At 42.9% G+C, this 25,952-nt stretch overlaps 1 protein-coding gene and 1 non-coding gene across 2 annotated transcripts; one reads left to right on the forward strand and one right to left on the reverse strand.

The window, feature by feature from the left end:
- Positions 1-3,631: 3,631 nt before the first annotated feature.
- Positions 3,632-3,704, reverse strand: TRNAM-CAU (transfer RNA methionine (anticodon CAU)). The gene has a single exon. It is a non-coding gene; the product is annotated as a tRNA-Met (tRNA).
- Positions 3,705-3,798: 94 nt separating this feature from the next.
- MAP1LC3A (microtubule associated protein 1 light chain 3 alpha) lies at positions 3,799-25,508 on the forward strand. Its single transcript, XM_069751979.1, has 4 exons — positions 3,799-4,177; positions 8,219-8,274; positions 12,671-12,777; positions 24,011-25,508. Exons 1-4 carry the CDS (start codon positions 4,138-4,140, stop codon positions 24,168-24,170), a joined length of 363 nt encoding a protein of 120 aa, XP_069608080.1. The 5' UTR covers positions 3,799-4,137; the 3' UTR covers positions 24,171-25,508.
- Positions 25,509-25,952: the final 444 nt, after the last annotated feature.

Genomic DNA, 25,952 nt, shown 5'->3' on the forward strand with positions numbered 1-25,952 from the left:
TAGAAACTTGCTGTGAGGTAAAAATTCAAAAATCACACCAAAATGGCGGGCGGAGTGTGTCACAGTACGGCACGTTTCTGATTGGTCGCTCGCAGCAGGCGGCAACCAATCAGACACTGGACACTGTTGACGTCACTTATCTCCGGACATTAGCTCCGGACATTATCTCCGGACATTAGCTCCGGACATTAGCTCCGGACATTAGCTCCGGACAAAGCCACGGAAGTTGGCACAAATTGCAGGAAGTAGTATTCTAGGCAATTATATATTAGATGTAGACCTACAGGGATTAAGCGTGCATGGTCTTGCCTGCATTCAGCAGCTTTGGCAGGGTTTATGTCACGTTAGACCACATAATACATCATTGGGGTCCAACAGGCTTAGTGCAGATCTGTTGTGTTGCAGATTTTGCAGACCACTATGGCTTCCAGTATGAATCCACATCAGCGCCTAACTTGCTGGTATATTGGAGTATAGTATCTTTCCGAATACAAGGACAAATCTAGCAATAGTCGTAAAACTTTGACAGGCTTTATTATATGGCTATAAACGTACTTGGGACAAAGGTAAAAAAAAAAGGTACTGACGTGATTCGAATTGCTAATAATCCTTAATTCCAAGTATTTGCAACCCGAAATGAGTTGGAGGACATATCTTTCATTATTGCCCTAAGTACGTCTCTGGCTATATGATGAAACCTGTCATGATTTTCCAATAACTGGTGCTGGATTTTCTCCTGAATCCACAACCATCCATACATGGGAGGATGGTGAGGAGGAGGACTTGGCTTTTTCTTCTACTTCTATAGCATATTATCGTCTGGTCTTCTTCGAATGCGAGATGAAATAAGTTTTGGTATATTGCTCCACTAAGGAGTCCTGGTATATAGATACCTCCAAACCGTACTGTACAGGGACTAATGTAACGCCAAGGATTCCCGGCAGTGATTGCACATAGGACTTTTCCTATATGTTGCACTGAGAAGTCCCAGGTAATAAAGTCCATTGCGGACAAGATTAACATATATCAGATACAGTGGAGCTACTGATCTCTGCTAAGGATGGGGGGGGGGGGGAAATATGGCTGCCAAAATATCTCCAAACTGGCAGGCCTATGGTTATATTTCTGGATTATTACTAATGAAGCCACATGTCTGCACTGCTAAGAGGGCTCTATTTCTGGAAGTTATTATCTGTCTCTTCAAGGGCATCAATAATATTTCCTGCTGCTTGTACTGGATACATGATGAGCCCGGCTTTATTCTACAAGGCTTTTCTTATAAGCAGAAAATATCTTCTTACTTTACTCCTTCGTATTAGGTCATCTGTGATAAATGGAACATGTATCCTTCAAAGGTTCTTTTTATCATAATTAGTGAGACTTAGTTGTTTTAGAATCTGCCCTTTTCCCAAATATACAATGAGATGACACTGGAGAAACGTTGCACCGTCATGTCCAGATGTCGCTCTACTGTCCTCCCTGTTAGTACATCATCACTGTAGGAAAACCTACACAAACACGGGGAGGACATACAAACTCCTTCAGAAGATGTCCTTGGTGGGCTGTGAATCCAGGAGCCAGTGCTGACCACCTGTGATGAAGCTGTGTGTGCATTTATCAATAACACGACGTTAATCCAGAGCCTCATCCAAAAAAAAGCAAGACAGGTGCTATATAACAGTAACCATTTTATTTCTATAGCGCCAATATATTCCACAGCAGAATTAAGTGGGAACATGTAGAGACAATAAAAAATATTACAGAATAACACATAATTCGACACAAACCAAGAGGAGTGAGGGCCCGCTAGCTTACAATCTATAACTGGTGCAAAACCTTTTTGGTCGAAGGGTAATATTTTCACACTGATCCAATCCTAGGGCCGCAATAAAAATGAAAGGGGTGACATTTTTGCCATGACCATAAATATAGGAGTTGCAGTTACATCCTCGTAAACTGTGTGAATATGTCCTAAAGAGTAAGAGGTCATGGCTTTCTACAATAGGTCATGGTTTTTTTTTGCTTACTGCCTAATGACTCAGAATTCCCATAAACTACAGTGAACCCAGAGACATGGAAGAAGACCACCTAATTCACATACTCCTTTCTGGAACCAAACAGGGTAAGGCTGCCGTCACACTAGCAGTATTTGGTCAGTATTTTACCTCAGTATCTGTAAGCCAAAACCAGGAGTGGGTGATAAATGCAGAAGTGGTGCATATGTTTATATTATACTTTTCCTCTAATTGTTCCACTCCTGGTTTTGGCTTACAAATACTGAGGTAAAATACTGACCAAATACTGCTAGTGTGACGGCAGCCTAAGAGACCCCATTCTCCTGATATATGAGGCATCCATAGAGGTCTCACATCTCCATTAATACTTGCCAGTCCCTGCTCCTCAGCTGCTGCTGCTCCTCTTCTGTGTGTGGCGGCCCACATGTAGTTACGGTAACCTGTCAGACAAGCATTTTTCTGTCTATATGGTTGGGGGCAACACAGTGTGGCATCGTGGGCCGCATCATGAGCCATGGCCACAGGTTGTGCACCCCTGATGTCTAAAATATATGCACTTAAAATTATAAACCTTCAAAGTGTATGGGATTTTAAATTTTAAATTTCACACTCTCCTGCTGGAACTTAATATACTTTTCATTTTTCTTCCATTACTGATTGAATTCCTCTGTGAGATCAGCTCTTTCTCCTCCTGGTTATTTTCGTTTCTGACAGGGAAGTGTCCAATATTGTCATTGGTTCACTGCCTGGATGCTGAAATGACCACACATTGTTAATCCCTTCATGACCTATGACGTATAGGTACATCATAGGTCGCTTTCCTCTGGCGCAGGCTCTGGCGCTGAGCCCGCATCTTTCCCGACACATGATAGCGGATCTGATCAGCTGTCATGTGCCTCTAACAGCAGTGGAGGAAGTTGCGATCTACCCACGGTTGTTAACATGTTAAAGGCCGCTGTCAATCTCTGATAGTGGCATTTAATATGATCGGCGCCGGAAGCACGTCATAAGACCCACCCATCGGCGCCCCTGTCACATGATCGCGGGGCGCCAATGGGTTGTCATGACACTGGCTCTCCCGGGGTTCACGTGACATTATGTCACGCGAGCCCTGGGAGAGCGAGAGCGACACTCTGGAATGTAACCGGCACCAAAGGTGAATAAAGGGACTGTCCACTACTTTAAAATACATATTATAGGGTACTGGAGTTGTGTGAAAACAATAAAAAAACAACAATATTCACCAACCAACCGGGCTGACTATATGCAGTATAAGGCCGGGGTCACACTCGCGTGTGCAATGCGAGAAACTCGCATCAATACCCGGCACTGTCGCCGACACTCAGAACCGGAGCATTCAGCTGCATAAAAATACATGCAGCCGCACACTCCGGTCCCGAGTGCCCGTGGCAGTGCCACGTATTGATGCGAGAGACTCGCTTGAGCTTCTCGCATTACACTGGCAAGTGTGACCCCGGCCTAAGGTATATACATGTATAACATTTACATAATTTATCATTAATAATACAATTCATGTTATGTGCAGTATTTGTGGGGCACAATATTAAAAAAAAAATACAAAACAATCAAATGTATTAAAAAAAAATAATAATACGTGCCCCGTGTGAGGATCGAACTCACGACCTTCAGATTATGAGACTGACGCGCTACCTACTGCGCTAACGAGGCTTCTGTGAAAGTTTTCTGGTCAATGCTACTAGAATGTACACAAGACGCTGCGGACGGAGAACACCTTTTATCGTACAGCCTTTACTCACACGTTACTTTGACCTCAGACCCAGTGCTCGGTGCCGATAATATCTACATAACGACTCACATGATGTGTTTACAAGCGGGAGCGCGAACAACAACAGCAGCAATGTACCCGTCTTGCCACAAGATGGCGCTTCGCGTTCAGATCCGCCCCCTTTTGATGACGGCATAGCATTTGTTCTAGTTCAGAGCCCGGAGTGCGCTCAGACGGAGGCTCGGGCACCGGGGACTGGGCACTAGCGGGCGGCTGGGGTGCACAGTACTGGGCAGAGTCGGGAGCAGCAGCTGGGTAACCAGATCTGAGCAGCCTGTCCGTACTTGATTGGAGTCGGGACGAGCAGAGCCCAGGATGCCGTCAGAGCGGCCTTTTAAACACAGGCGGAGCTTTGGTGAGTGCATTATTTCCATTGTGATGTGTTTACTTGCTGCAGATCCCTTCTTGTTACTGATCTGCCCATAGATCCTTCTAAGTATCTGCCCATCCTGATCGAAGGCGATCACTTGAAGTTTTTGGCGATCGCAGAGTCACATCCGATAAGTTCCCACCGATGGCGAATCGTCACTGCGTCGTCTACAAAATAAGTCCATGGTTTAGAAACCCCCCAAATAATTCTGCCTCAGTGGCCTCTGATTTTGGCTACCCTGAAAAGATAATTAAAGGGCAACTCGAAACAAAAGCAGGCCGGTCTCTTTGTTCGCATTCTCCAGAGTCCGTCACATTTACGAAGATTTGTGGCTTGTGATGGGGATCGTTAGTAAGTAGACTGAACGGTTGCTTGGCGACGGACGCCATTGCTGGTGGCTGCCACAACCAGTCCGCCATGTTTCTGTGCAAGTCTATCGATCAGCGCCTGGGCTTCCAGTGCCCAATGGCAAAAAGGAAAGATGGCTGCCAAACTCCAAAACTGGACCTGCCCTGCCGCCACACGTCTTGCTGATTTCAAATGACTTCCACTCATTGCTCACTGTGGTGACGCTTTGTCCACAGCGACGTCTTTTCATTCACCTTATATGAGGTCACTAAGGAGAGTGGTGGCTGATGGATGGCGGTTGCCTGAAATCGGTAAGGTCAGTATATAGGAAGATTTCGACCATTTACAGCCCTCTTACTACTGGACTTGGATTTTTACTAGTTCACTTTGATGATTTCTTTAAATATCTTTTATCTCATAACAACCCAGGAGATCACATGACACCATTGCATGATTACAAATATAGGCATCCGGTAGTCCAGGTATTCTGGTTAATCTGGAATTTTACCACTGAACCCCTAGAATACATATTATATTGTGGTTTTATTTAGCGTTTCCTGTGATCATCCTATAATTCAGCTCCTATCGTGCTTTGTTGCACGCATGGAACAATAGATCGACTGGCACAGGAGGGGTTAATCTGTAGGGTCATCAGAGGTGTAATTCATCTACTGAGGGTCAGAAAGTTTGCACCTGGCAGGGGAAGGTTAATAGCAGGTGCTGCCGCTGTTGTCACGTGCTGCTTATTCATTTTGTTGTTCACATTTCTTTCCTGGTTGTCTTTCCTGTGATTAATCGAGTATGGAATCTGGAGTGATCACTGCGTCACGATGTATATTTTATATCTACCCCTTCCTTGCAGGTGACCGCACCATAGTATGTTCTCTATCATAATGAGCCATGATATTGGGCACCAGCTTCAACAATGGCGTCTCCGTGATGAGGTTTTCTTAAAAAAAAAAACATCAGACTAAGCTTTATTTTAGCATAATCTGCATTTCTGGAGGCATTTCAGACTTTGCCCAGGTTAATTATCTACTGAGTATGTACATTTGTATCTGATGGAAATAGCACATGGTATTTGTAGGAAAGGGGAAGTTTGACCCAATCCAGAGAGCCCACCCAATTGTAAACAGGAGGGCAAAAGAGCCTTGCCATATGTAACATCGTTCACCAAACAACCTCCTATAACCAAGGCCCACCAGAGACCCTCTATAGTGTAAACAATACACTCCCACCCTCCTGTAAACCGGATATGCCTTAGAGTGCTACCTCCTCTAAATGGGGCCTGGCAGAGAGCGTGCTCTCCCCCTGTAAGCGGGGCCTGGCAGAGACCCTCTACAGTATAAACAATGGCCTTCCCCTATAAACAGTGTCAGCCAGAGCGCCCTCCCTTCCTATGTAAACAAGGTCTGTTAGAGAATCATCCCTTTGTAAGCAAGGTCCACCAGAGACCCTCTACAGTGTAAACAATGCCCCCCTATATGGCCTGCTAGTCAGCACCCCCTATAAACAGGGTCCACTTGAGAACCCTCCCCCCATTACACATAGTCTGCCCGTGTAGACCAGGCCCACCAGAGACCCTCTATAGTGTAAACAATGCCTTACCACTGTAAGCAGGGTCCACCAGAGAGCGCTCCCCTCCGTGAATAGAGCACAACAGAGACCCTCTACTGTACAAATAATGTCATCCCATGATAATCGAGTGCATTTGAGAGCTCTCCCCTCTGTGAGCAGTGTCCACCAGAAACAGCACCTACCAGAGAAGATGACTCCCCATTCCTCCTTATGACCCCCATAATCGGGTGTTTGTCAGTGTTTCCAGTTTTATGAGTTGCTGTGTTTATTTAACCCTGTAACACTTTCCTAAACTTGTGGCTGTACATGGCGCTGTGTGTCCATCTTACTGCAGTGTACTGTTTACACCTGATTTAGACACACAAGACTGTGGCAGCCATCCAGGGCATATCCTTCCTCAGGCAAAACATGACGCCCTGCTCCCTTCCTCCACACGCGGCTATTTTCATCTCTTTTCTGTCTTGTGTTGAAACATGAACTCTTCATCTGTTTTAGCTGCTATAAAACTCCCATGACTAATAGTTAGTGTCAAGCAGGAGAGTAATCTTTTTCCGTGAAGTGAAATTCTAGTTCACGTCATATTGTTTACTGCTGTCAAGTCTGTGGAAATGTTATTCAGCTAGGACCTGAGTAACATCCAATATGGCCGCCATTAGGGTATGTGCACACATTTCAAATTTTGCTGTGGATCCGCAGCGGATTTGACGCTGCGGATTCGCAGCAGTTTTCCATGCGTTTACAGTACCATGTAAACCTATGGAAAGCAAAATCCGCTATGCACATGCTGCGGAAAAAAACGCACGGAAACGTATCGTTTATTCCGCAGCATGTCAATTCTTTGTGCGGATTCCGCAGCGGTTTACACCTGCTCCATAATAGGAATCCACAGGTGTAAAACCGCAGGTGGAATCCGCACAAAAACACGGTAAATCCACAGTAATTCCGGAGGTAATCCGCAGTGCGGTTTACCTGCAGATTTACCAAAATCAGTCTGGAAAAATCCACAGAGTAATCCGCAGCGTGTGCATGTGGCCTTATAGTTCTCAAAGAGAATGTCGCTAGACTCTTCTAGTCCTGAACAACAAATGGTAACTAGCTATGTTACGATATGAGAAAAATATCACCACAGAACTCCACAAATTAACCTTTTGGGAGTGTGGGGATGCTTACAATTCGATTAGATGCCCTAATAGTGGTAAGCTAGTGGCTTTAAAACAACCCTCAGGATTCCACATTGGGGCACTATAAAGCGCGGTCAGGTAAATGGCGTGTTCCCACATTTACATAGTTTTATCTTTTTTTTTTTTTTTTTTTATACACCCTAAAATCTTGTTTGCTTTTGCAGCTGCTGCCTGACATTGAGTACTGCTGCTCAGCTTGTAACCAGGATCCCCCAAGTCCTTCTCCTGTTCAGTAGTCCCGAGTATACTGCCATTTAATGTATATGCAGCAGTGGGATTACTCCTTTCTAGGTGCATTACTCCACTGAAGTTCACTTTAGTTTAAGGCCCATCGGCTCCCATAGAGTAACCTGATACACTGTGGGTTTCTAGCTGAAGACTTTACAAGGTATCTGATCTGCTCTAGGCTGACCATATGGCATTTGCTCATCTAGACAACCAAACACAAAGTTTCTTTTTCTGAAAACTTGATGATATATAATATGTATTTCTGTTCAGCAAAATCAGCTTAGACATTATCCTATACAGCTTCACTGGAGTTTTTCTCGCTACTTACAGTAAAGGGAGTAAGGTATATCAGCAGTTTTCATCCTGCAACATTATATTACAACACGTTTGAAAAACATGGCTCTTTTCTTCCAAGATAAAGTATCACCACACCTGTCTACAGTTTTTATCTGGTGTTGCAGCTCTGCACCATTACCACTGTTTTTATTTTAGCTGAGCTGAATTCCCAGATCCAACCTATAGTTGACCTGATTGATATGATGGGGTCGTATGTTGCTCCACTAGGTAGCTATAAGGATGGAAAGCAAGACACAATTTTACACCTATGATCTGAATATTACTTTCTAATTTGCTTGTAATTTAATGTTTTTGTCTCTAGCGCAATCATCTTCTTTGTGTTTTTCGTTTATAGCTGAAAGATGTGCTGAGGTTCGTCAGATCCGTGAGCAACATCCTAATAAAATCCCAGTGAGTATCGTACATTAGTTACCGTGTTAATAGAGCATTGAGAGCTCTTGAGATATCAAATGTTGGCTTCTTGGGAATGAGTGCCTTAAAGGGGCTGTCCAGCCCAGTGCAAAACTGGGAAGCACCTCAGATTGCCAAATCCTAACAGTTTGCACTTTACGCACTGTTAGGATTCAGTTCTGCGTGCCAGTTCAAGCGGTCATCGTGTGAATGCTAGTATGCGACTTGCGTGTTTGCAGTCACGTGCCGACTAGCTTCTCATCTGTGCCTGTCCGCAGATAAGAATCTAATCAGCACGTGACTGCAAGTATGCAAATCACCCACGCCAATTATCAAGATATATATATTATGTATTGTTCTAACTTTCATATATATTTCATATTGATACATATACAGTGCCTTGAAAAAGTATTCATACCCTGTAGCTGTCTTCCTAACATGGAATAAGGTGATTTGGACAAATGAGACCAATGTAGAGCTTTTGGGCTAAATGCAAAAACGCTATGTGTGTTCTGGAAAACATAAATAACATTGAACATCACCATGAAAACACCATCCCAACTGTCAAACACGGTGGTGGCAGGTTTATCCTGTAGGGATCTTTTTTTTTCAGGAGGGACAAGGAAGGTGCTCAGAGTTGATGGGAAGATGGATGCAGCTAAATACTGGGCAATCTTGGAGGAAAACGTGTTAGAGGCTGCAAAAGACTTGAGACTGGGTCATAGTTACCGTCCAGAAGGACAACGACCCTAAACATACTGCCATAGCTACAGTGGAATAGTTTAGATCAAAGCATATTCATGTGTTTGAATATCACAGTCCAGCTGTAAATCCCATTGAGAATCGGTGACAAGACTTGGAAATTGCTGTTCACAGACGCCTCCATCCAATCTGACAGAGCTAGAGTAAAGAAGAATGGGCAAACATAGCATGGACATGCAAAGTTGGTAGCGACATACCCCAAAAGACCTGCAGCAGTAATTGCAATGAAAGGTCATCCTACAAAGTATTAACTCAGGGGGCTGAATACAAATGCATGTCACAATTTTTTTTAAATATTTAGGAAACCATGTATCATTTTCTATTTACTTCAGAAATACTTGCTACTTTGTTTTGGTATGGCACATCAGATCAAAATAAAATATGTTTAAGTTTGTGGGTGCAACATGCACAAATGTGGAAAATACATAGGGTATGAATACTTTTTAAAGGCACTTATGCCATTATGCATCGGTTAAGTCATGGGTCCTTTTGGCAGCATGACTTTAATAAAATTAATGTCTGCCTGCACTGAGTCATCCTTTTATACTTTATGAAATCATCTGATTAGTTTTGTCCATGGTACTTTGTTTCTGACTGTTAGCTCTTCAATGATGCAGTATGTTTTTTTTTTTTTAATCTCATCTTTCAATATCTATAGCTTTACAATTTTATATTTTTCAGTTGATGTATCTGGGTGAGATTTTGATTTTGTTCTTAATGTCGCCATTTATGGGTGTATAAAATATATATATACTCTCAAACAAAGACACACTTAATGAGCGGGCACCATCTATACATATAATACTCATTTAGGGGATCACCACCTGCATACGTCATATAGCAATAGACCAACCAAGAAAAAAGTGTATGCATAAAGATTGGGATCACCGCAATAATACAACAATAGTACACAAAATACAACTTTATTAAGGGAACTTTAGAAAAAATACATAAAAACACTTAAAAACCCCATAATATGACCTGGGGTAACGGGTCAATACAAAATAACAGATAAATGTAGTAACATAATAAACAACTTTGTGCAGCTCATATGCAACAGTGAATAAATAAGAGTCAATATTGCCAGCATGTGGGCATAATATGAATCAAACCCACTACCACCCATACCATCAAAGCCAGGACCCTGGATTAAATCCAGGCACACACAATAATGCTCCCTAAACAGGGGGTAACAATGGAAACAGATGATAGCAAGAAAATATTATCCCTCAAGGAATAGCCAATAACATCTACATCCCTAACCCCTGGGGTTTTTAAGTGTTTTTATGTATTTTTTCTAAAGTTCCCTTAATAAAGTTGTATTTTGTGTACTATTGTTGTATTATTGCGGTGATCCCAATCTTTATGCATACACTTTTTTCTTGGTTGGTCTTTAAATATATATACTCTGCGCAAAAAAAAATAAATGGAACACTAAAATACCATATCCTAGATGTCACTGAATGAAATGTTTCAGTTGCATTTCTTTATTCATTGTGTAGTGTAATGCATTGAGAACAATAAAACATAAAAAGGACCAATGTAAAGCAAAATTAATATCCCATGGAGGTCTGGATTTGGAATGATACTCAAAATCAAAGTGGAAAATCAAATTACAGACTGATCCAACTTCAGTAGAATTGTCTCAAGACAAGGAAATGATTCTCAGTAGTGTGTGGTGGCCTCCACGTCCCTGTATGACCTCCCTACAACACCTGGGCATGCTCCTGAAGAGACGGCGGCTGTCTCCTGAGGGATCTCCTTCAAGACCTGGTTTAAAACATCAGTGAACTCTTGGCCAGTCTGTGGTGCAACGTGGCATTGGTGGATGGAGATATGATCTCCCAGGTGTGCTCGATTGGATTCAGGCTTCGGAACGGGTGGGCCAGTCCATAGCATCAATGCCTTCATCGTGTAGGAACTGCTGACACTTCAGCCAAATGAGGTCTAGTATTGTCATGCATCAGAAGGAACCCAGGGCCCACTGCACCAGCATATGGTCTCACAATGGGTCTGAGGATCTCATCCCAGTACCTAATGGCAGTCAGGATACCTTTGGTTAGCGCACACAGATGGCTGTGCGGCCCTCCAAAGAAATGCCACCCCACACCATTACTGACCGACTGCCAAACCAGTCTTGCTGAACGATGTTGCAGGCAGCAGATCGCTCTCCAAGCCGTCTCCAGACTCTGTCACGCCTGTCACATGTGCTCAGTGTGAACCTGTTTTCATCTGTGAAGAGCACAGGGCGCCAGTGGCGAATTTGCCAATCCTGGTGTTCTGTAGCAAATGCCAAGCGTCCTGCACCGTGTTGGGCTGTGAGCACAACCCCCATCTGTGGACATCGGGCACTCAGACCATCCTCATGGAGACGGTTTCTAACCATTTGTGGCCTGCTGGAGGACATGTTGCAGGGCTTTGGCAGTGCTCCTCCTGTTCCTCCTTGCACAAAGGCTGAGGTAGTGGTCCTGCTGCTGGGTTGTTGCCCTCCTACGGCCCCATCCACGTCTCCTGGTGTACTGGCCTGTCTCATGGTAGCACCTCCAGCCTCTGGACATCATGCTGACAGACACAGTAAACCTTCTTTCCCACAGCTCGCATTGATGTGCCATCCTGGATGAGCTGCACTACCTGAGCCACGTGTGTGGGTTGTAGAGTCTGTCTCATGCTACCACCAGTGTGAAAGCACAACCAACATTCAAGTGACCAAAACATCAGCCAGAAAGCATTGGTACTGAGATGTGGTATGTGGTCCCCACCTGCAGAACCACTCCTTTGAGTGTGTCTTGATAATTGCCAATAATTTCCATCTGTTGTCTATTCCATTTGCACAGCAGCATGTGAAACTGATTGTCAGTGTTGCTTCCTAAGTGGACAGTTTGATTTTACAGAAGTTTGATTTAATTGGAGTTATATTCTGTTGTTGTTCCCTTTATTTTTTGAGCAGTGTATATCGAATAACCACATTTATTTCCTTGAGGGCAGGAGAATGGAAATAACAGCAGTATGGTACTTGTTTGGGACTTGCTTTTACACCATCGACTGTATAAAAATAACAAAGTATTAAAACCTAAAAAAAAAACAATGGACACATAGACCAGAAATGGAAAGGCGGCGGAAGGTGAGTATATAATGATTTTTAATTTTTTTAAAATTATTTTTAACATTAGATCTTTTTACTATTGATAATAGCAGCGTTAATGGAGTGCGTTACACCGCGGCATAACGCGGTCCGTTAGCGCTGCCATTAACCCTGTGTGAGCGCTGACTGGAGGGGATAATGGAGCGGGCACTGACTGCGGGGAGGAAGGAGCGGCCATTTTGGCACCGGACTGTAGCCGTCGCTGATTGGTCGTGGCTGTTTTGCCGCGGCAAATCAGCGAGTTGGATTTCCGTGACAGACAGAGGCTGCAACCAATGAATATCCGGGACGAACAGACAGACGGAAGTACCCCTTAGACAATTATATAGTAGATGGTATTCCAAAATCAATAACTTTCTAGGGTAATTTCAGCCATAAACACATGTCCTGACTTCTTACACAGCATGGTACCTCTGTATTTCTGTATTAAATTGTTAGTTTATCAATTATTATATACATCAAAGATCTGACCTGTACTACTTCTGTATTTAGGTCATTATCGAGAGATACAAGGGAGAAAAACAGCTTCCAGTGTTAGATAAAACCAAATTCTTGGTCCCGGATCATGTGAACATGAGTGAGCTAGTGAAGATCATCAGGTAATAGAAATATTAATGTCTTTTAACTTTAAAATGTGTAATTTTGATGCAGATTTTAAGCTATGTGCCCACGATTAGGAATAGCAGCGTTTTGGATACAGCGTATTTAACACTCTACATGCTGCAATTGGCATCAATCGCACGATTTAGAAGGCAGGCAGGAGGGCACTCTCTGCCCTTCTATCGGCGCCCTGTAATAGTGAGAGCTCGTTCGTTGCCATGGTGACTCAATTTCATCATGACGACATCCGGGTCACCAGGCCTACCAAGTTGGTTAGATCATGACCTGCACATGATCGTACTAGTGTCAGTGCAGCACTGTTTGTAAAAATACATTTTTTAAAATCACAATATAAAAAAACAAAGACCTGAACAGTTGATAATTTTCAGGGTAGGCTAATTTTAACATTGAGAGGTAGAACATAGAAATTAAATTCCAGAAAATCACATTGTATAAATTTATTGCATTTTTGCAGTGAGAAATACGTATTTGATCTCATACCAACCATTAAGAGTTCCGGCTTCTACAGACCAGTTAGACACTCCTAATCAACTCGTTACCTGCATTAAAGACAGCTGTCTTACATAGTCACCTTTATAAAAGACTCCTGCCCATAAACTCAATTAATCAGTCAGACTCTAACCTCTACAAAATGGGCAAAATCTCACCTCTTGAGGTATCCTTGATCATGAGGAAGATGAGATATCAGCCTAAAACTACACGGGGTTGGGGGGGGGGGGGAACTTGTTAATGATCTCAAGGCAGCTGGGACCACAGTCACCAGGAAAACCATTGGTAACACATTACGCCATAAACCAGACCTGGGCAAGATGCGGCCCGCGGGCCGCATCCGACCCGCCTGATGATTTTTAACGGCCCGCCAGCTAGCTGTCAGTTCTGACAGCCGCCGCCGGCACCGCTCGGCCAGCCGCCAGATGCTTATGAGGGCTGGCGGCTGGAGTGAAGGCCCCGAGCTCATCCACACGCTGCGCATTGCAGCGCATACAGTTCCTCCATACGGGAGTCCTCCAGGGTCAGGATGTGATTGACACAGCATCAGGAGCCATTGGCTCCTGGCTGTGTCAATCATTCTTGTGACCGGAGGCAGCATTATGCCACCGGTCACAAAAGGCTGCGCTCCGCATCGGCCCTGTACGTCACGTGCGTACGTCACCTGCGTACGTCACTCCAGCGCCGTGCGGGATGCTGCGGTGAAGAAAGTTGCTGGCTGATGGTCTCCGTCCTTCGGGTGAGTATCAGCGGTGGTCTCAGCAGTGGCGTATCCAGGGGGGCCCCGGGCGCAGCCGACAGTGCAGCACTATATGGGGGCCATAACATTTGTGCAGCACTATATGGGGGCCATACTGTTTGTGCTGCTGTATATGGGGCCCATACTGTTTGTGCAGCACTATATGGGGCCCATACTGTTTGTGCTGCTGTATATGGGGCCCATACTGTTTGTGCAGCACTATATGGGGGCCATACTGTTTGTGCTGCTGTATATGGGGCCCATACTGTTTGTGCAGCACTATATGGGGCCCATACTGTTTGTGCTGCAGTATATGGGGCCCATACTGTTTGTGCTGCTGTATATGGGGCCCATAATGTTTGTGCTGCTGTATATGGGGCCCATAATGTTTGTGCTGCTGTATATGGGGCCATAATGTTTGTGCTGCAGTATATGGGGCCCATACTGTTTGTGCTGCAGTATATGGGGCCATAATGTTTGTGCTGCAGTATATGGGGCCCATACTCTTTGTGCTGCAGTATATGGGGCCATAATGTTTGTGCTGCAGTATATGGGGCCATAATGTTTGTGCTGCAGTATATGGGGCCATAATGTTTGTGCTGCAGTATATGGGGCCCATACTGTTTGTGCTGCAGTATATGGGGCCATAATGTTTGTGCTGCAGTATATGGGGCCATAATGTTTGTGCTGCAAAATATGGGGCCCATACTGTTTGTGCTGCAGTATATGGGGCCATAATGTTTGTGCAGCACTATATGGCGCAAGTGTCTGTATGGGGCATTGCCCATCATATGTATCATGGAGCCCGCCAGCTGTAATGCCCCATGCAGATGGCCTTGTTATATATATGTATACTACAGTATTGGGTAAAAATGAGTTAATTATATTAGTCCGGCCCTCTAAAACCATCCAAATTTCTCATGCGGCCCCATAGCAAAATTAATTGCCCACCCCTGCCGTAAACGTTTAAAGTCCTGCAGTGTCCACAAGTTCCCCGTGCTCAAGAAGGCACATGTGCATGCCTGTCTGAAGTTTGTCAATGCACACCTGGATGATTCTGTGAGTGATTGGGAGAAGGTGCTGTGGTCAGATAAGACAAAAATTGAGGTCTTTGGCATTAACTCAACTCACTTTGCTTGGAGGAAGAGAAATGCTGCCTATGGGTATGTGCACACGATGCAGATTTAGTGCAGAACTGCTGCAGATTTTTCTGCAGCAGAAACGCTGCAGAACTGCACTGTGATCACAGTACAATGTAAATCAATGGGGAAAAAAAAAGCTGTGCACATGGTGCAGAAAAATCTGCGCAGAAACGCTGCAGTTTTCAAAGAAGTGCCTGTCACTTCTTTTGTGCAGTTCTGCAGCGTTTCTGCACCCCTCCATAATAGAAATCTGCAGGTGCGTTTTTGATGCGTTTTTCATGCGTTTTTGATGCGTTTTTCATGCGTTTTTTGTGCAGATTTGTGCTCAAAAAACGCATCAAAAACGCATAAAAAACGCACCTGCAGATTCTGCCAGGAGATGCAGATTTAGTGCAGAACTGCAGCAGATTTTTCTGCACTAAATCTGCATCGTGTGCACATACCCTTAGACCCAAAGAACACCATCCCCACTGTCAAACATGGAGGTGGAAACATTATTTTGGGGGTGTTTCTCTGCTAAGGGCACAGCACAGGACTACTTCACCGCATCAATGGAAGAATGGATGGAGCCATGTACTGTAAAATCCTGAGTGACAACCTCCTTCCCTCCGCTAGGACATTAAAAAATGGGTTGTGACCCAAAATATACAGCCAAGGCAACAAAGGGGTGGCTCAAAAAGAAGACCACATTAAGGTCATGGCATAGCCTAACCAGTCTCCAGACCTTAATCCCATAGAAAACTTATGGAGGGAGTTGAAGCTCCGAGTTGCCAAGCGACAGCCTCAAAATCTTAATGATTTAGAAATGATCTGCAAAGAAGAATGGACCAAAATTCCTCCGGACATGTGCACAATCCTCATCATCAACTACAAAAAAAAAGTCTGACTGCTTTGCTTGCCAACAAGGGTTTTGCCACCAAGTATTAAGTCTTGTTTGCCAGAGGGATCAAATACTTATTTCACACTGCAAAATGCAAATAAATGTATATAATTTATACAATGTGATCTTCTGGATTTTATTTTTGATATTCTATCTCTCAATGTTAAAATTAACCCCTTAAGCCCCGAGGGTGGTTTGCACGTTAATGACCGGGCCAATTTTTACAATTCTGACCACTGTTCCTTTATGAGGTCATAACTCTGGAACGCTTCAACAGATCCCAGTGATTCTGACGTTGTTTTCTCGGGACATATTGTACTTAGTGGTAAAAATTCTTTGATAGTACCTGCGTTTGTTTGTGAAAAAAACGGAAATTTGGCGAAAATTATGGAAATTTTGCAATTTTCCAACTTTGAATTTTTATGCAATTAAATCACAGAGATATATCACACAAAATACTTAATAAGTAACATTTCCCACATGTTTACTTTCCATCAGCACAATTTTGGAACCAAATTTTTTTTTTTTGTTAGGGAGTTATAAGGGTTAAAAGTTGACAAGCAATTTCTGATTTTTACAACACCATTTTTTTTAGGGACCACATCTCATTTGAAGTCATTTTGAGGGGTCTATATGATAGAAAATACCCAAGTGTGACACCATTCTAAAAACTGCACCCCTCAAGGTGCTCAAAACCACATTCAAGAAGTTTATTAACCCTTCTGGTGCTTCACAGGAATTTTTGGAATGTTTAAATAAAAATGAACATTTAACTTTTTTTCACAAAAAATTTACTTCAGCTCCAATTTGTTTTATTTTACCAAGGGTAACAGGAGAAAATGGACCCCAAAAGTTGTTGTACAATTTGTCCTGAGTATGCTGATACCCCATATGTGGGGGTAAACCACTGTTTGGGCGCATGGGAGAGCTCAGAAGGGAAGGAGCGCCGTTTGACTTTTCAATGCAAAATTGACAGGAATTGAGATGGGATGCCATGTTGCGTTTGGAGAGCCACTGATGTGCCTAAACATTGAAACCCCCCACAAGTGACACCATTTTGGAAAGTAGACCCCCTAAGGAATTTATCTAGATGTGTTTTGAGCGCTTTGACCCACCAAGGGCTTCACAGAAGTTTATAATGCAGAGCCGTAAAAATAAAACAATTTTTTTTCCAACAAATTATTTTTTAGCCCCCAGTTTTGTATTTTCCCGAGGGTAAGAAGAGAAATTCGACCCCAACAGTTGTTGTCCAATTTGTCCTGAGTGCGCTGATACCCCATATGTGGGGGGAACCACTGTTTGGCCGCATGGGAGGGCTCGGAAGGGAAGGAGCGCCATTTGGAATACAGACTTAGATGGAATGGTCTGCAGGTGTCACATTGCGTTTGCAGAGCCCCTAATGTACCTAAACAGTAGAAACCCCCCACAAGTGACCCCATATTGGAAACTAGACCCCCCAGGGAACTCATCTAGATGTGTTGTGAGAACTTTGAACCCCCAAGTGTTTCACTACAGTTTATAACGCAGAGCCTTGAAAATAAAAAATCTTTTTTTTCCCACAAAAAATATTTTTTAGCCCCCAGTTTTGTATTTTCCCAAGGGTAACAGGAGAAATTGGACCCCAAAAGTTGTTGTCCTATTTGTCCTGAGTACGCTGATACCCCATATGTTGGGGTAAACCCCTGTTTGGGCACACAGGAGAGCTCGGAAGGGAAGGAGCACTGTTTTACTTTTTCAACGCAGAATTGGCTGGAATTGAGATCGGACGTCATGTCGCGTTTGGAGAGCCCCTGATGTGCCTAAACAGTGGAAACCCCTCAATTATAACTGAAACCCTAAACCAAACACACCCCTTAAGGTACCTTCACACATAACGATATTGTTAACGATATCGTTGCTATTTGTGACGTAGCAACGATATCGTTAATGAAATCGTTCTGTGTGACAGCGACCAACGATCAGGCCCCTGCTGGGAGATCGTTGGTCGCTGAACAAAGTCCAGAACTTTATTTCGTCGCTGGACTCCCTGGAGACATCGCTGGATCGGCGTGTGTGACACCGATCCAGCGATGTCTTCACTGGTAACCAGGGTAAACATCGGGTAACTAAGCGCAGGGCCGCGCTTAGTAACCCGATGTTTACCCTGGTTACCATGCTAAAAGTAAAAAAAAAACAAACAGTACATACTTACCTACAGCCGTCTGTCCTCCAGCGCTGTGCTCTGCTCTCCTACTGCACTGGCTGTGAGCCGGAAAGCAGAGCGGTGACGTCACCGCTCTGCTTTCCGGCTCACAGACAGTACAGGAGGAGAGCAGAGAAGCAGAGCGCAGCGCTGGAGGACAGACAGCGGTAGGTAAGTATCTAGTGTTTTTTTTTTTTTACTTTTAGCATGGTAACCAGGGTAAACATCGAGTTACTAAGCGCGGCCCTGCGCTTAGTTACCCGATGTTTACCCTGGTTACCGGCATCGTTGGTCGCTGGAGAGCGGTCTGTGTGACAGCTCTCCAGTGACCAAACAGCGACGCTGCAGCGATCCGAATCGTTGTCAGTATCGCTGCAGCGTCGCTTAATGTGAAGGGGCCTTAACCCTAACCACACCTCTAACCCTGACACACCTCTAACCCTGACACACCCCTAACCCTAATCCCAACCCTATTCCCAACTGTAAATGTAATCTAAACCCTAACCGTAACTTTAGCCCCAACCCTAACTTTAGCCCTAGCCCTAACCCTAACCCTAACCCTAGCCCTAACCCTAATGGGAAAATGGAAATAAATACATTTTTTTTATTTTTCCCTAACTAAGGGGGTGATGAAGGGGGGTTTGATTTACTTTTATAGCGGGTTTTTTAGCGGATTTTTATGATTGGCAGCCGTCACACACTGAAAGACGCTTTTTACTGCAAAAAAATATTTTTTGCGTTACCACATTTTGAGAGCTATAATTTTTCCATATTTGAGTCCAGAGTCATGTGAGGTCTTGTTTTTTGCGGGACGAGTTGACGTTTTTATTGGTAACCTTTTCAGCATGTGACATTTTTTGATTGCTTTTTATTACGATTTTTGTGAGGCAGAATGACCAAAAACCAGTTATTCATGAATTTCTTTTGGGGGAGGCGTTTATACCGTTCCGCGTTTGGTAAAATTGATAAAGCAGTTTTATTCTTCGGGTCAGTACGATTACAGCGATACCTCATTTAAATCATTTTTTTTATGTTTTGGCGCTTTTATACGATAAAAACAATTTTATAGAAAAAATAATTATTTTTGCATCGCTTTATTCTCAGGACTATAACTTTTTTATTTTTTCGCTGATGATGCTGTATGGCGGCTCGTTTTTTGCGGGACAAGATGACGCTTTCAGCGGTACCATGGTTATTTATATCTGTCTTTTTGATCGCGTGTTATTCCACTTTTTGTTCGGCGGTATGATAATAAAGCGTTGTTTTTTGCCTCGTTTTTTTTTTTTCTTACGGTGTTTACTGAAGGGGTTAACTAGTGGGCCAGTTTTATAGGTCGAGTCGTTACGGACGCGGCGATACTAAATATGTGTACTTTTATTGTTTGTTTTTTATTATTTAGATAAAGAAATGTATTTATGGGAATAATATTTTTTTTTTTTTTTCATTATTTAGGAATATTTTTTTTTTATTTTTTTACACATTTGGAAATTTTTTTTTTTACTTTGCCCCAGGGGGGGACAATACAGATCGGTGATCTGCCAGTTTGCACAGCATTCTGTCAGATCACCGATCTGTCAAACAGCGCTGCAGCGTTGCCAAGTGCCTGCTCTGAGCAGGCACTTGGTAAGCCACCTCCCTCCCTGCAGGACCCGGGTCCACGGCCATCTTGGATCCGGGTCCAGCAAGGAGGAAGGAGGTAGGAGACCCTCGCAGCAACGCGATCACATTGCATTGCTGCGGGGGGCTCAGGGAAGCCCGCAGGGAGCCCCCTCCCTGCGCGATGCTTCCCTATACCGCCGACACATCGCGATCATGTTTGATCGCGGTGTGCCGGGGGTTAATGTGCCGGGGGCGGTCCGTGACCGTTCCTGGCACATAGTGCCGGATGTCAGCTGTGATAGGCAGCTGACACTCGGCCGCGCTCCCCCCGTGAGTGCGGCCGATCGCCTATGACGTACTATCCCGTCGGTGGGAATTAAAGCCCACCCCACCTCGACGGGATAGTACGTCATATGGGATTAAGGGGTTAACCTACCCTTAAATTTATAGACTGTGCATGTCTTTGTCAGTTGCCAAACTTACAAAATCTGTAAGGGATCAAATACTTGTTTCCCCCACTGTATGTGTATGTATATGTGCGTATATAGTAACGCCAAAATGGCGTTACTTGTGTAGGATATGGACTGTTTAGGCACATCAGGGGATCTCCAAATGCGACATGGCATCCGCTAATGATTCCAGACAATTTTGTGTTCAAAAAGTCAAATGGTGATACTTCCCTTCTGAGCCTTCCGTTCGAACAAAACAGTAGTTTTCCACAACATATGCGTACTCAGGAGAAATTGTATAACAATATTTGGGGTCCATTTTCTCATGTTACCCTTGTGAAAATTTAAAAACAAAATGGTTCTGAAGTAAAAATTTAGTGAGTTAAATGTTGTGATGTGGTCCCTTAAAAAAAAAAATTACATTTTGTTGGAAATGTTTATTACTTACAAGAAAAAAATGTTTTAAAAATTGTGCTGAAGTAACGTATGGTACATGTGGTAAATGTTATTTAATGAACTTTTTTGTGTGATGTACCGTATATACTCGAGTATAAGCCGACTCCCCTAATTTTGCCACAAAAAACTGGGAAAACTTAATGACTCGAGTATAAGCCTAGGGTGGGAAATGCAGCAGCTACCAGTAAATGTCAAAAGTAAAAATAGATACCAATAAAAGTAAAATTAATTGAGACATCAGTAGGTTAAGTGTTTTTGAATATCCATATTGAATCAGGAGCCCCATATAATGCTCCAGAAGGTTTATGATGGGCCCCATAAGATGCTCCATATGAAAATATGCCCCATATAATATAATATAATCCTGCATAAAGCTTAATAATGGCCCCATAAGATGCTCCAAAGACACATTTACCCAATATAATGCTGCACAAATGCTGATTATGGCCCCATAAGATGCTCCATAAAGATATTTCCCCCATATAGTGCTGTACAAACCTTGATTATGGCCCTATAACATGCTCCATACAGACACTTGCCCCATATAGTGCTGCACAAACGTTATGGCCCCATACAGTGCTGCACAAATGTTATGGCCCCATATAGAGCTGCACAAATGTTATGGCCCCATATAGTGCTGCACAAATGTTATGGCCCCATATAGTGCTGCACAAATGTTATTGCCCCATATAGTGCTGCACAAACGTTATGGCCCCATATAGTGCTGCACAAATGTTATGGCCCTATAGATACTCCATACAGACACTTTCCCCATTTGCTGTTGCAGCGATAAAAAAAATATATCACATACTCACCTCTCCGTCGCTCAGGCCCCGGGCACTTTCAATAGTCACTTGCTCCTTGTTCCGGCGCCGCTCCATCTTCAGCGTTCTCAGCACTGACGTTCAGGCAGAGGGCGCGCACTAACTACGTCACCGCTCCCTCTGACCTGAGCGTCACTGCTGAAGACAGAGCGGCGCCCGGAACGGGGAGCAGGTGAATATCGCGCAGCGCTCCCCTCACGTTATACTCACCTGCTCCTGGCGCTGTGCAGTCCCTGCTTCCCCGACGCTGCAGCTTCAACCTGTACTGAGCGGTCACCGTTACCGCTCATTACAGTAATGAATATGCGGCTCCACCTCTTTGGGAGGTGGAGCCGCATATTCATTACTGTAATGAGCGGTACCATGTGACCGCTCAGTACAGGAAGAAGCTGCCGGCGCCGGGGACCTGCAGGGACCGCGCCAGGAGTAGGTGAGTATAATTTAGACAGCTCCCCCTCCCCTGCCGACCCCTGGGTATGACTCGAGTATAAGCTGAGAGGGGGACTTTCAGCCCAAAAAATGGGCTGAAAATCTCGGCTTATACTCGAGTATATATGGTAACTCCCTGGTTTAAGGGTATATAAATAAAAAGTTTGAAAATTGCAAAATTTTCTGCATTTTCCCCAAATTTCCCATTTTTGTTTTTTTCACAAATAAACACAAGTTATAGCAAACAAATTTTACCACCATCATGAAGTACAATATGTCAGGAGAAAACAGTCTCTGACACTGGTCAGAATCATAAAAATTGGCCTGGTCATGAAGGTGAAAAGGTGCTTTTGAAGGGGTTAAAAATACTGCATCTAAATTTTGCAGATGTACCTGTTTTTGTTACAAACAAACAAACAAACAAAAACATTTTTCCACTTTGATATTTAGGGGTCAAGCTAAAAAGATAGATCTACAGTTCTCTAATCAAAGTACGCATGGTGTCGCCACAGTAAGTTAGAACAATTGAAATCTAGGCTTCGAACCTAGGTTCACACAAAATTTGTTGAAGTGAATCTGCTCCACAATCATCCTCAAAGACCACTACTCTTTAAATACTGTTCCCATTCATTTCAATGGAAAATCCACTTTGCTATTTCTGTGATGAGTTTTTTTTTTTTACATTTTTTTTCCTAACAGCAAAGACTGCAAAACACAGTTTTAAAACAATCTCTTTAACCCCTTCACGACATCTGCCCTATATATACGGTGCATGTCGGAATTGGGTTTGTGGAGTGGGGCTCACTTAGCAAGCCCGCCTCATACCCGGAAGGTGATGGCTTAGTATTACAGCCAAGACCTGTCACTAATAATCGCAGGTGACCATGATTATTAACACTCGCCAACGTGCCTGAGCATCATTACCTCCACCTATCGGCGCTCCCATTAAAAAAAAAAAAAAAAACTCAGATCACCCCACTTTCCCCCCATTGAAAATAAAGATATTAAGAAAAAAATACAGATATGTGGTATCGCCACGTTTAGAAAAGTCCGATCTATCAAAATATAAAAACAATTCACCGGATTTGGTAAATAGAAAAAATATAAGATCACAAAGTTTTTTTTGTTTTGTTTTTTTTGGTCTCCGCAGTTCTGCTGTAACAAGCGATCAAAAAGCCAAATCTATCCCAAAATAGTACTAATAAAAAATGTAGTCTCACCCTGCAAAACATAAGCCATCACACAGCTCCATCTGTTGAAAAATAATTATGGGTTTCAGAAAATGACACAACCCCAAAAATATTCTTTTTGCAAACTTCTTTTTTTTTCACCACTAAAATAATAATAAAAAAAACTTTGTCCGGTATTGCCCAAATCTTATTGATGAGAATCATATTTCACAGAATTTTTTTTATTGCAAAATGTGCATCGTAAAAACAATTCCCAAAAAACAACAATGTCAGAATTGTGTTTTTGTTTTCTTTTTATTTTTACGATTTAACTGCACTTAGTGTACTCGAAAACAGGAAAATAATTCTATGTGGTATAGTGAATGGTGTCATTCAAAATTACAACTTTTTAGTCAAAAAAACAAGCCCTCGTATGTCTGTGTGGACAGAAAAATAAGAGTTATGGCTCTGGGAAGAAAGGGAGGAAAAAAATTGAAACACAAAAACGGAAATTGACTGCAGGGTGAAAGGGTTAAACCCTCTTCCTGAAAAAAGAATTGTTTCCTGAAGTGGATTCATCTTGAAAAACCTATCAGATTTTTTTTTCCACCTTCTAAAATACTTTGCGTGAACCTAGGATTGTATACACAGAGATGGTTTATGGAGAATCTAGAAACCCCAAAAATAGGAAATAAGTGTTCCTGGATGTACAAGCTCTCCGTGAGCCACTGAGTAGTGGCTTGCTCTGGTGGACTCAAGATCTACAAATATTTAATAGTCAGCCGTTATCTGAACACTCTCATTTAGATAATTTAGTTTCTAGCTCATGTAATATTTTGTTTTTCTTCTGTAGGCGCCGACTACAGCTGAACCCGACACAAGCCTTCTTTCTGCTGGTGAACCAGAGGAGCATGGTCAGTGTATCCTCTGCCATCTTGGATACATATGAACAGGAGAAAGATGAAGACGGCTTCTTGTATATGGTGTACGCCTCACAGGAAACCTTTGGTTAATGAATAAGGCTGATAGTGTGCACTCGGCCGTGTTGAGAAACGCATATATAGTAACATGGCGCACACTGACTGTAACGTATGAACACCGTTTCTTCACGCTGATGCAATCACATCCACATATTCTCTCTCCAGTATCGTTACACGGACATTCCACATCTACCTGTGTGCAGACCTTCACCCACCCGTGTGCACTCATTCTCCCATTCCTTCTTCCAGGACACTATACACTGCATGTGCTAATGCTTCCATACCATTGATTCCCTATACTTCTCCATCACTAGGCTGGGGGACACAAGTAGAACAAAATTTTAAGTGACTCATTTATTGTCAACATGTTTTGAACCCCCAGCATGTGTCTGTGTCTTGTTGACTTGACAAGTGGCCACCATTTGTTCTTCCAGCCATTTTTAACAGACATGTTCCAAATACTCAGTGAGTTGGCCCTTTCTTTTTTTCTGTTTTAAACTGGAACTCATCTTGGTTCAGCATAATCCAACAGAAGTTGTAGACCAATTTCTGACGGGTTATTCCTAGGTATGAACATATTACTGCCAGATTGAGGCCTTGCTGTAGGCCCACGTAGGTTTGGTATAAAAGACTGTAGCCTTCTGGAACGAACTCATGCAGAATAATGGAGAAGGTGCAGGGATGTAATATTGTTTCTGATATTTGGATAGTCCTGTTCACACTTTCCATAAACTAGTATTCATATGATGGGCATAACTAATGCACATGATCGCCCTGTAGCATTTAATTGGATGTCCAAGTCATAACATTATCAAACCGGCCTTTATTGCCCATAGGAACTAATCACTGCCGCTTTCATTTTAACACTAGTTTCAAAAAAATCAATCTGAGCTTTGATTGGTTGCTGTGGTCACAAAATGTGTATGATTTCCATCAAGCTTGACTAAGGCTTTGTTCTGCAGTACATAATGAGGCACGTCGGAGGCCAACACGTTTATATCTTATTTTAGTTTATTAGGTTGATTTTATGTGGTAAAACTGACAAGACAAACCTTTCTAGGGGCAAATTGCTTATAGTTTTGTTAAGGTACTAACCTCCTGACTTGCCTGTCATGTTATAAGTGATGTTATGTTTTTTTTTGTTTTGTTTTTGTTTATCTTTAGCTCTTTTATCTATTGTCTTGCTATCATTTTCTGTTCTTTTGCTATGTCTGAAAAATATTCTGTGTGGCATTATAACCAAATGCCCTTCCAAAATCCTGAAAAATGTAAAGAAAATCAATAAAAAAAAAATCTATGTAAAAATGCTGATGTGTGTATATAAAGAGGGATGTTCCATATGTATAAAGATGAATAAAAATATAAATGTAATAGCTGTGGTCTTCCAGTTTGCTTGATCCAAATCCAATTGTCAGTTTATTAAAAGAATAATCCATGTAAAACTTATATAGATGGTGGGGGGGGATATTTACTACAGTAAACTTGGTTCAGATTCTAAACAGTCTTAAATTGTTGTAAATCTATCTCAGTGGCTTATGCAGGATTATAAATTTGGTGCATCTGTAGACATTTAATAGTGATTAGTGCACGTTCTTGGATAACGTGTTATCCGAGTTTCTTGGGCGTGCTCGGATATTATGTTCGAGTCCCTGCAGCAGCATGTTTTGCGGCTGCTAGACAGCCTGAATACATAAAGGGATTGCCTTACAGCTGCAAAACATGCAGTCGCAGGGACTCGAACATATTATTCGAGCACGCCCAAGATACTCGGTTAGCACCCGCGCATTTTCGGATAACATGTTATTCAAGAATGTG

This window comes from Ranitomeya imitator, chromosome 2 (genome assembly GCF_032444005.1).
Source record: "Ranitomeya imitator isolate aRanImi1 chromosome 2, aRanImi1.pri, whole genome shotgun sequence".
NCBI classification, from domain to species: Eukaryota; Metazoa; Chordata; class Amphibia; order Anura; family Dendrobatidae; genus Ranitomeya; species Ranitomeya imitator.

Bases quoted from the DNA above. Each gene is read 5' to 3' on its own strand.
- MAP1LC3A (XM_069751979.1), top strand. From the start codon at position 4,138: ATGCCGTCAGAGCGGCCTTTTAAACACAGGCGGAGCTTTG. The intron at 4,178-8,218 runs GTGAGTGCATTA...TTTCGTTTATAG, and splicing joins TAAACACAGGCGGAGCTTTG to CTGAAAGATGTGCTGAGGTT. The intron at 8,275-12,670 runs GTGAGTATCGTA...TTCTGTATTTAG, and splicing joins AACATCCTAATAAAATCCCA to GTCATTATCGAGAGATACAA.